Source organism: Helicoverpa armigera, chromosome 22 (genome assembly GCF_030705265.1).
Source record: "Helicoverpa armigera isolate CAAS_96S chromosome 22, ASM3070526v1, whole genome shotgun sequence".
Lineage (NCBI taxonomy): Eukaryota > Metazoa > Arthropoda > Insecta > Lepidoptera > Noctuidae > Helicoverpa > Helicoverpa armigera.
Window position 1 is genome coordinate 1,119,904 of NC_087141.1, and position 12,411 is coordinate 1,132,314.

The following is a 12,411-nucleotide window of genomic DNA, read 5'->3' on the forward strand; positions in this document are numbered from 1 at the left end:
TAAGTGCCACTGTTGTCGTCTTCGCTAATAACCGACGTAAATATTGCCAGCGGACTTAATATTAAAACGATTTAAGTGTACGTTAACGAAATGGCGATGGCGATGTTAGTAGACATTTTGATAGGGTTCTTTAGTTAAAGTGTTGTGTTTTATGAAGTGTAAGAAGGTACGTACTTAATTCTTGTGAAAATAACGAACGAACTACTATTATGCTTTTCGCCACAATACTGTAAAACTTCACCTATCGCAACATAAACCAGATTATCGGATTAACATGATGGCTTTTGATAAAATTGAATCTTAATTGGTTTAGCGACTTTGCTGTTGTAATGTTAATACAGACACACAGTTACCTGGTTTCATATTTATTTCTTGTTATTAATAATAGTACATAAACAACAAAGTACCTCTCATATTATATTCCACACCATACCTCAGAAAAATATTGATTATTCCGCTCACACTCACAAACAGCATCTTGTAATCCAATACGCGAACTAAGATCAATCATAGTAATTACTTCACGACGTTTCCCCAACAATGACGACAAATGCGACAGTTACGACAGATCCAACAATTTTTTATCATACATTGTCGTCCCAATTCCCAAGTCGGGAGCCGGGAAAGTAATAGATAGCTGGTGCGAAACAATTCTAACGGTAATTGGGGTAGATGCCTCGTGAGGATCTCTGACACACTTGACATATGACGATATTGTGTAAATTGTATACCCATATTTTGTACGTGACGTCAACTGGGTGTGTTACCCTATTTTGGATTGCTTGGGCTCTTGATAGTTTTTTGTTTGGTGACCAGTTTTGGTGGCTATGGTCTGGACTTCTGTAGCTCTAATACTTACCTAGTTGCACTATACAATGTATTGTTAAAATTTTTTGGTTTAAATGTCTAAATATTTTGACATTTCATAATTCCAAGTCAAGAACGGATGTAGATACCTAGGAATCCTACACTATTTTACATATTTTAATGTAATAACTATTGTAGATAAATCCGTCATCTGTTGGGGTTGCAATGGGGTTGCATTCCAGTGTAACTAGATGCATCAAGAAAATGCAGTTTTGGATAATATTCGTTACTTTTGCTTAACGATAAATTATGACAGCATACTCTTTATGTAGGTAATTGATATACCCAATCACACTTAACACATACTTAAGTACTTACCTTAAGTTATTTATAATTGCAAGGTTAAGCAAATGCGCATTAAAGATCTAAATGAATTAATATTTATACTGCGATATGCTTTGATTGACTGATCCTTCTGTGTACTATAAGATATTATATAAGATTCTGCAATTGCATCATTTTATCTATACTTATAATAAATCTGTAGAGAGGGCAATTCTGTACATTAAATATATTTCCAAAATATCTATCATGGGGTGATTAGTGATCGATACTGATGCCAAAAATGCAATCAGTAAAATGTTTGTCCGTCTTTCTGTCTGTCTGTCTGTATGTATGTTCGTTATGGAAACAAAAACTAGTTGACGGATTTTAATGAAACTTAGCACAAATATTCTTCATACTCCTGGGCAGGTTATAGGATACTTTTCATCACGCTACAATCAATAGGAGCAGAGCAGTGATGAGAAATGTTGGGAAAACGGGAGAAGTTACTCCATTTTTTAAGCTTCCGTCGCGTGTGCAGCCTTACGCGGTGTCCTGCGTGAGCGACGAACGCGACACGATGCGACGCAACACGACGCGACGTAATGCGACGCGATGCTTGTTGGATTATATAAAGCAAAAACTAATACCCCTAACTTTCGATAACATTGTTCTTTGTTCTATCTGAACAATCTACTGTTTATTTAACTCTACACACACTGCGTCACGGGATCTTGTTAGACGGACGTATTGCTTCCAAGTACCATTTAAAGTATAGAATAAATATTTCAATATCAAATTAGTATATTATTTCTTTTAATCCCATACCTCCTATAGGTTATGGGCCCAGTGCGAAAAAGGACATTTAGTAGTGAGAACATTCAGTAGTGCGTAGTGACAGTAAAGTGCATAGTTGTAAATAAAAATAAAGTTGTGACAATGGAAAAAGTGAAAAGAAACATTAAGCCTTTTAATGGAGAAAAGTACAGTGTATGGAAATTTAGAATTCGTACACTGCTTTCAGAGTTAAACTTGCTCAGTGTTATTGACGAAGAAATTCCTGGAACGCGATCCGCTGAGTGGGAAAAGAATAATAAGGCAGCCAAAAGTATTATAGTCGAATATTTGGCGGACTCATATCTTAATTATATTAATGAAAATGGGACTGCTCAAGCAGTTTTTAAACATTTTGACGCGATCTATGAAAGGAAAAGTGTAGCAACTCAATTAGCGCTGAGAAAACAATTATTGGGATTAAAATTAAAAGCCGATATACCCTTGATCAAACACTTCTCAACATTTGACGATCTGCTGACAGAATTATCAGCTGCTGGAGCTAAATTAGAGGAAACGGACAAAGTAGCTCATTTATTACTTACTCTCCCGAATACATATGATGGCGTTATCACTGCAATTGAGACACTATCTGAAGAAAATATCACTCTCGGTTTTGTAAAACTAGACTATTAGATCACGAAGTAAAATTAAAAAACGAGAGTCGTGATACCAGTTTAAAGATACTCCATGTTGAAGAAAAATATAATAAAAACAGATACAATCGCACAAAACAAAACTATTTGAAGAATACAACATTCAAGAAAACAAACAAACAAAAATTTGTGAAATGTCATTACTGTGGACGCAAAGGACACAAGAAACAGGATTGTTTCTATTTCAAAAGACAGACAAATATACAAAACAATGCCCCAGAAAGGACAAGACAAGTCCAAACTATTGCCCTGCAAGAGGAACGACCTCGAATTCTTCTTTTTCAGGATTTGCGTTCATGACAAGCGCATACCATTATGAAAAGACCACTCGACAATTAAATTCCTATTAGATTCAGGAGCGTCTGATCACATCACAAATAGAGATGATCTCTTCACATCGTTTGAATGTTTAAATCCTCCTTTAAAAATTTCAGTAGCTAAAAACAATACATTTATTTCAGCAACTAAAAGGAAACATAAATCTTATCAGTCAAACAGGAGTGCAAGGAATACTTACAAATGTATTGTTCTGTGCCGAAGTACCATATAATTTAATATCGGTATCAAAGATGCAGCAAGCAGGATTCACCATAATATTTGATGACAAAGGCACACAAATTACAAAGGAAGGTAAAATCATCATGAAAGGTAAGACATTGAATAATCTTATAGTTCTAGAGTTTAAAATACCAGTAATAAAAGGAATCCGCTTCCCAAGCATGTTATGTTAATGAAAATAAATATGAATTATGGCATCAACGCCTAGGACATATAAGTAAAACTAAATTCCTGCAGTTAAAATGTCATAATATGATTGATGACTTAGATGAAATAAATACCGTAACTCCAAATGATAAGTTGTGTGAAGCATGCATAAATGGGAAGCAGACTCGCCTGCCTTTTAATAAAGTTAAAGACAAAAGTTACATTAAACGCCCTCTGTTTATTGTGCATTCAGATGTTTGTGGTCCTATAACACCTCCAACAATAGATAACAGAAATTATTTTGTTTTATTTGTTGATGAATACACACATTATTGTGTGGTGTATATGTTAACTTACAAATCAGAAGTGTTTACAGCTTTTAAAGACTATGTCGCTAAAAGTGAGGCTAAATTCAATTTCAAAGTAGTAAATCTTTATAGTGATAACGGTGGTGAATACTTATCCACCGAAATGAAAAACTACTGTAGAGAAAGAGGCATAAGCTATCATTTAACAGTTCCTAGGACCCCACAGTTAAATGGTGTTGCAGAACGTATGGTTCGCACAATAACAGAAAAAGCTCGTGCTATGTTAAATGGCACTAAAGCATCAAAACGTTTTTGGGAAATGCAGTTTTAACTGCAGTTTATTTAATAAATATTACGCCTACGAAAGCTTTAAGTCAATCAAAGACACCATACGAGATGTGGCATGATAGGAAACCAAGCGTTAAAAATCTCAGAGTTTTCGGTTCAACTGTATATGTTCATAATAAAACCAGTAAAACAAATTTGACAATAGGTCGTGGAAAGGAATACTGGTAGGTTATGAACCCAATGGTTATAAAGTTTGGAATACAGAATTCGAAAAATATGAAACTGTAAGGGACGTTGTAATTGATGAGACTAATTTTATCGAATCTAGGCCTTCATTACGACCTGAACGGAGTAATAATACATATTCCCAAGACGAAACTGATAATGACTCCGTAACAAAATCAGTGTCTTATAAGTCTCATAGTTCTGGCCCTAAATCAGATAGCTCTCAATCTGATGAATGCAGTACAAGTAAAATTCGAAAAATCGGTAGTCATGAAATACCGAATGAACCTGAAAATGAATCTGAGAGTAGTTTGAAACACAAAAATCAGGATAAACCTGATGAATTTTTAAATTTACGAAGAAGTGAAAGACTGAAAACATGTTCGCGTAAATCATATAATGAAAATGACTATGATGTCTATAGTGCGTTATCCATCACAAGTAATATACCAAAATCATTAAATGAAATTAAATCTCTGAACGATAGGAATCAGTGGGAAAAAGCAGTCAGAGAAGAACTCAATTCTCTTAAGAAAAATAATACATGGACATTAGTACCAAAACCATTAAATAAAAATATTGTAGACTGTAAATGGATATTCACTATTAAAAATGACGTTTCAGGTCAACCTTCAAGATATAAGGCACGTCTTGTCGCTAGAGGTTTCAGTCAAGAATATCTTAGTGATTATAATGAAACATTTGCACCAGTTGCTAGAATAGCAAGCTTTAGATTCTTAATTAGCTACGCAAATCAATATAATTTACTGATTCATCATATGGATGTAAAAACAGCATTTCTAAATGGTACACTAAAGGAAGAAATCTACATGAAAGTTCCTGAAGGTGTAAAATGTAAAGATAATTACGTATGCAAATTAAACAAAGCTCTTTATGGCTTAAAACAATCAGCTAGATGTTGGTACGAAACATTTGAACAATGTCTCAAAGAAATAGGTTTTCAGAACTCCCAGTAGATAGGTGTATATATATGAAAGGTAAAGGAGACATTTCTAAAATATTTACGTAATCTTGTACGTCGATGATTTAGTTATAGCATGTGCAGATTTGCAAACAATGAATAATTTCAAAGCATATTTAATGACTAAATTCGAAATGACCGACTTACACGATATCAAATTATTTTGGGCATTAAAATAGAGAGACACCATGATAAAATTACTTTAGACCAAAGTGCTTACATTAAAACCGTTTTGAATAAATTTAATATGAGTGATTGCAATCCTATAAACACACCGATGGAGCTTAAATTAAACTATGAAGCTCTTAACGCTGATAAGAAGTGTGACGCACCATGCCGTCACCTGATCGGTTGTTTAATGTACATTATGCTTTGTACGCGTCCGGACTTAAGTACATGCGTAAATATTTTAAGTCGGTACACAAATAAGAACAATAAAGAATTGTGGTTATGCTTAAAGCGAGTTTTAAGATATATCAAAGGCACAATTGATTTGAAGTTAACATATACAAGAAATAATTACAATAACATCCTAAGTGGATATGTCGACTCAGATTGGGGTGGCCACGATTGTAATGATAGGAAAAGCACTACTGGATATGTGTTTAAATTATTTGATCACGTTACAATTACATGGTGTACAAAGAGACAAACATCAGTAGCGGTCTCGTCTACTGAATCCGAATATATGGCTTTATATGAAGCTGTTAAAGAAGCATTATGGCTTAAGTCTCTGGCAGAAAGCATAAACTTAAAAATTAATAAGCCCATTATTTTATATGAAGATAATAACGGATGTATTAGCATAGCTAATAATCCAACAAGTCATAAAAGGTCCAAACACATAGATATAAAATATCATTTCTCTAGAGAACAAGTTGAGAAAAATGTAATAAAATTAAATTATATTTCCACAGGTAACCAGTTGGCAGACTTGTTGACAAAACCTTTACCAGTCGTGTCTTTTATAAGACTGAGAAAAGGATTGGGTATAGAATAAGTTTTAATTTAAGTACAATTTCATTATGAAATGGTCTGATCAGGTTTTCTGGGTTTCCCTGATCCTGTGCAGCAAATGTTGGACCATTATTGTACAGTTGTCCCAGACCTTACTTGGAAGTATAATATGTTACGTCGTATTTATAAGTTGGTATTCACTTTGTAATGTTGAATTGTAGACTAGATACTGTATAGTAAACTAACGAATGACTAAAAGTTAGGGATTAATTTTTGAGGGGGCGTGTTGGATTATATAAAGCAAAAACTAATACCCCTAACTTTCGATAACATTGTTCTTTGTTCTATCTGAACAATCTACTGTTTATTTAACTCTACACACACTGCGTCACGGGATCTTGTTAGACGGACGTATTGCTTCCAAGTACCATTTAAAGTATAGAATAAATATTTCAATATCAAATTAGTATATTATTTCTTTTAATCCCATACCTCCTATAATGCTCTACGCGACAAATGTCCTACGTGATTTTGGTCATTACTTCTCAAATCATGGAGAAGTACAGTACAATTTTGCTTGAAAGTTCATATTTAAAGTACAGACAGCAACATTCTTTCAAGTTCTTTGTACTAATAAACGATTTCTATAATTTTTATGTTTTTTGTCCCACAAGAATCTTTATTCACGCATTGCGGCGATCAGCGCTTCTGAATAGTTCGTGGTGTCGCATCTGGTCGCCCTCAAAACAAGTGCGCGTTACGTCGCGTCTCGCCGCAGACTGTCACATAGGCCACATGTAGGGAATGCCGTTGAGTTGATCGCGTTCGTCGCGTTCGCAGCGTCGCATCGCGTCGCGTTCGTCGCTCACGCAGGACACCGCGTTAGTGGTTAAAGCTAAGTAGTAAAAGGCTAGGTACGCATAGATTTAGATAATTCGAAAAGCTGGTGATTGTTATTTCTTCCTCTCTTTGCACAAACTCCGAATCTAATGCGGACGAAGTCGCTGGCAGAAGCTAGTTTTAACAAAAAAAAAATACTTGGTATGGAATACTTTATGGTAGGTACCTACTCAAGTAAATTCTGTCCACGACATCATTCAAGGTGCTCCCTAGACGTTTAGACACACGTGCAATTTGGCGAATTGTCCAAACAATGGTCTTTTTTGTAATAATTACATAATTTATAAATTAGCATAATCACAATTTATTGGTCGCGGTTTGCAGACAAAATAACTTATCCTTATTCAATGTTGGCGTTTCGCGTGACAGCTTTAAGTGGTAGGTAAATTCTTCAATGTCTAAATAAGTAACTAATAATACCTACTAAGCGATACTTGCTTAGTTATATCAATAGATGTTTGTTAGGGTATATATTTACCAAACGAGTACCTACACCTTTTTTACCCGACTGCCAAAGAAGGAGGGTAATGTTTTTCGAGTGTATGTAAGTATGTATGTATGTATGTATGTATGTATGTCTGTTCCTTTGTGACCTCCTGTAGCCTAAACGGCTTGATGGATTTTGATGTATGAGGTATCGTTAGATTTGTCTTGATTACGGGAGTGTCATAGGATACATTTTATCCTAAAAGTCCCACGGGATATTTTTTCTAAATTTCCCTTTAAAAAAATATGTATGCGGTATCATTAGATTCATTTCAATCACGGGAGTAATTAATATAGGATACGTTTTTTCTCAAAATTCCCACGGGAACATGTTAATTCTGCGTCAACGCAAAGCAACTCATGCGTTAGCAAGCAAAAAGCGATTCTTTTGGCGATACAATCACGTCGTCTTGATCAAATGCATGAACGTCGTCTTGATCGTCTTGAACGTCGCATTGGCGGTAAATTTATGTTGCGGAGTAACATCACTCGTAATCTAAAGCCAAATGTCGTCGAAATAATTTAAAATGGTACTTACATATACATAGTCTTCTACATCTACAACATTTTCGTTAAATAAAACAGCTAAAAGTTATAAATAAAAGAATTATTATTAAAAACAAAATACCCGACTGCACACTAAAAAGTAAAACAAGCCCCACAATAATATTGATCAATACAACTTTACTGAATATAATTTATAAATATTGATGGAAAGCATCGCAGGCGGGGACCACCTTGACCGCCACCAACGAAAATTCTGCTAAATGGTGCACAACCGAAATGACTATAAATAAGCCTCTGTTGGTCCCCGCCTGCGATGCTTTCCATCAATATTTATAAATTATATTCAGTAAAGTTGTATTGATCAATATTATTGTGGGGCTTGTTTTACTCTTTTTTTAGTGTGCAGTCGGGTATTTTTTATGGGAAATTATCAAAATGACCTCTCTGTGGGTTAGCATCGTGAGGGAGTGTCAGACTCTTACTACCAGGGCCGCGGTTCTTTCGAACAATCTCGCAGCCCTCGAAGAATCGTGCAGCCCTCGAACAATCCCTCCAAAAATTCAGTATACCTGACAATAATAATCATAATCTCCTGCGAATCCTACGAAGTGCAACGGTTTAAAAACAGGATAGATGGTTTCTACTTAATAAAAATTAGGTTCAACCAATCAGATACCTCCAAATGTGTTGAGCATTTGGAGGTATATAGAAAGGTAGGTCTTCTATTATAATTTTGTATACTTGATTCCCATTCTGGAATACGGATCTTAGATACGCGAAACAAAGCACGTCCGTCAAGGCTAATGCCCGCACACAACCAAATAAATATTGTTTGTTGGTATCATAAATAAGGGCCGGGACAGACGTCGGGACACGTCACCTTTTGATACATTCCTACTGTCGTTATTAATGACAAGTCATCGGTGTGTCCTCCCGGCGGACTGCAGGGTTGCCAGGAAAATGTAGTGTTGCTACTCTAAATAATATTGGGAATGAAAAGGAGGTTGGGGAATTTGAATGTTAAATTATGGATTCTAATATTGTTAATGTGAAAGTGTGCGTGGCGATACATAGAACAACCTACATAATAACATAGTACCTAAATAGCTTGTTATCTCCCTCTTGGCATGTCGGTTTGCCGTGCCGAATAAAGAGTGCACATGTGTCTGCTCGTACGCTTGTACACTATATAACAGAGTCAACAATCGGCATGTACATAGGTAATGTATTCATACATTTTCATCACTAACTGCCATCACCTTTACAATCTCAAAGAATATAGAACCACAATCTGTACATATAATATGTAACTATGTGAATAGGTGGAATTCAATATTATTTCAACGCCGTAGTTAAAAAGATCTACAAAATTTTCAAAAAACTACTCGTACCTCACAGCCCTATCCCCGAGGCCTGCCCGGCATAATAATAGATCGGAGGGGGGGTATCGCACATTCACCACCCTTTAATATCATGTGAGAGTTTCGCTAAATTTATCAATGGCACTATGCGACCTGCACTCTCCAGCAGTAGGTACATATTACTTATTCAGTAAGCGATGGCGACAACGATCTTTGTTTTGTGAGGAATATGGTTCTGCAGAAATACATGCCGACTGTTTGTCTGATAGCTCAATGGGGTATCCTCAACTGCATATAAAACTCTCTCATGCTTTAATAAGTGCCTAGCTAGGATAATGCTCTTATATGTCACAATAAAAAGGGGTTGATTTTCAGTGGGTCCTATCATCAGGATATAGCTGAGTTGGTAACAGTGTTTTGTTTTTCACAGTTTCCAGGCTTTCTGGTAAGTACATGATAGTCACGTACTACCTACCCGACTTGATTTAGCTTTCCTCGGCAAAACATGGTACCTATACTATACTGACTGACCACTGGTGGTCAGTTTTATCGTTCCACCATGCTACTTAACATGAATTGTTGGTATTCTTTGCTCAAACATTACAAATATGTCTGTTCCCAGTATATAAATAGTTTTCTTAATCATAATATGTACGTTAATACTCAAACTATGTAGGTAGCCGTAACGATACATTGCAATTCGAAATCGCAATCCAACTAACATCGCCCACTCATTCAACGCCAACAACAATCCACAAACCTTTAAACCATACAAAATATTAAATTACAACGAAAATTCACGTACGAAAATCTTGTAGAATGGAATTTATTGCCTCCTATATGTTGTTTTATTTATAAGAAAGCATGGGCCGCTCTGGGAGATGAAATTACGTGATACCATTGCGAATCAAAGTGATATACAGCTTTCTGTGTGGCACAATCAGTTACCTGAGTGTTTGTTGTTTCATTTGGGCCTAGTCGCTCGATTGAGGACGATTATAATAGGATGTATGAGCGCCTGATGTGTTTGAATTAAAAATCTGTCTTGTGAGTTACCTAGTGCGGAAGATATATTACCTGGCGTTTGTATATTAACATTTTTTTTTCAAGGTGTGCATGCTGCACAATCAAAAATTGCACACATATTAGAATCGAGTTATATATGCCTATCTGATAGGTACTATACCTGTGGTATTCCTCAAATTCAACTTATTATTTTTTTTCAAATAAGCTTCTAAAAGATCTTCTTACTAGATATTCATAGATGCACAGTGCATAATCCAATATTACGTGCAATCAAGGGTACCTACGAATTATCTGCCTAGCCTTTTCTTCCAATAATGTTAGGATCGCTATTCAGTCTTACCAGCCAGATGCAGCTAAGTGCCAGTGTTTTATAAGGATCAACTCCACAAATCCGAAAAAATTGATATCGAGTTTATTGAAATATAAATATTATGTAGTACCTACTTAAGTGCGTAGTTATTTTTGTGGATATCTTTACTTATAAATTCTTAGAATCAATTCAATTCAAAGATAAGAAAGTTCTTTGCATAATTAAAAAGTAATTGCACAATATTATGCATGGGTACGGTTCGGTATTTTTTAAACTGTCGGAACTTTTTAATTGGTTGTAACGGGAATCTCAGTACACCTAAACTGTTATGTTAGTAATTGTTGCAGGCAAGTATTAATTCTTTCTAAAATCTAATCTATTACAACAAACTTGTAAAACTTAAATAAAAAATTTCAAATAACTTCACTGTAGGATTTCGAAACGCAAATTCAACGTTTGATCTGCGCTAAACGAAACGTACCAAAATACCGCGACAAGAACTGTCAAAGAGAACTTGCGAAATTGTCGTTATCCAACAAAACAAGAGTTTAATTTAATTATTTCACGATGGATAGCCGCTTGTACGAGACTAAATTACCAAACCATAAAATATTTGAAGATTTAAAAGACAGTTTGGATGAAAATCCTAGTGGAAAGTTGCGAAATCTCATCGATTTGAAGGATGATGTGTTTTATGTTTGGAACTGCAAAGAAAACTGTTTACTGTGCTTAAACTTGAAACATTTGGAGGAAAATGGCGACGAGACTCCTTATCAGGTAATTAAGCACTTATTTACCTGGTAATTTAATTGTATTAGCTAGATATTTGATGCCGGCATGACTTTCTCCGTAGAACATTTTGAGGTTATGTTATCTTGTTATGAAAGCTTCAGAATTTGTTTTGTTTTCATTTTAGGCATATCCAAATATTCTTTACATTATTAAATAATATTTTACACATTGTTGGATTGTAAAATAGCGAAAATAAAGTGGTGTACATGATTTATTCTAATCAAATAGGTGTTGCTAAGATTTTTGTTGTTTAGTTGCATTCACATTGTCATTAGTAAATTCTCCCAGCTTAAATGTTAAATAATCAAATAATGATCATAACAAGACATTAAAATGGCTGTTTATCATCTAAACACAAATTCAAATTTATTTTATTGTAATGCAGGCAAAACTGAACATTTGAGATAAGACGGGTCAGTGAGTCATTTCCCTAAGACGACCCACTGACCATTTCACTGACAATGCTATTGTAAATTTACTTCATTTTAATGTCTAGTATATTTCAAGGTGACCCCACTAGCCGAATATTGGTAATGGTGGCTGTTCTCATGCAAGTTGCTCAGCCAGCTGTATAGGACATATTGTAGTGCACAAAAATTTGTGCAGACACAGATGCACTCACTATTCCCTTGCTCTCTTAGCCCGCTGGGATAGTATTAAGACAAGATCGCCGAGAGACTAGGCGCATGATTAACTTTTACATGCTCATTTACAGTTTAATGGTTATTGATACTTATTTATCTCAGTAAGTAATAGTATTCTGACTTGCAATGCTCAGTGTCATTGTTGGCACCAGAATGTTTAGATTTGTTTGTTTGTATTCCTTTTCTTTTAATTGCCCACAACGGAACGGAGCAGGTATTTTTAAATAATGGTTATCATGTGATAATGATATTTTGTTTTATTTGAATTGTTCTGTATAAATTCTGGTTCTTCCAACCTA

The 12,411-nt window shown here is 35.1% G+C and overlaps 1 protein-coding gene across 1 annotated transcript in view; it reads left to right on the forward strand.

Annotated features, from left to right (window-relative positions):
- Positions 1–11,142: 11,142 nt before the first annotated feature.
- Positions 11,143–12,411, forward strand: part of LOC110371739 (nucleoporin 88) — an 84,132-nt gene continuing 82,863 nt past the window's right edge. The window contains exon 1 of the mRNA XM_064040515.1: positions 11,143–11,453. Within this exon, the coding sequence (XP_063896585.1) occupies positions 11,244–11,453 (210 nt within the window). The 5' untranslated portion in view covers positions 11,143–11,243. The remainder of the gene's footprint in view (positions 11,454–12,411) is intronic.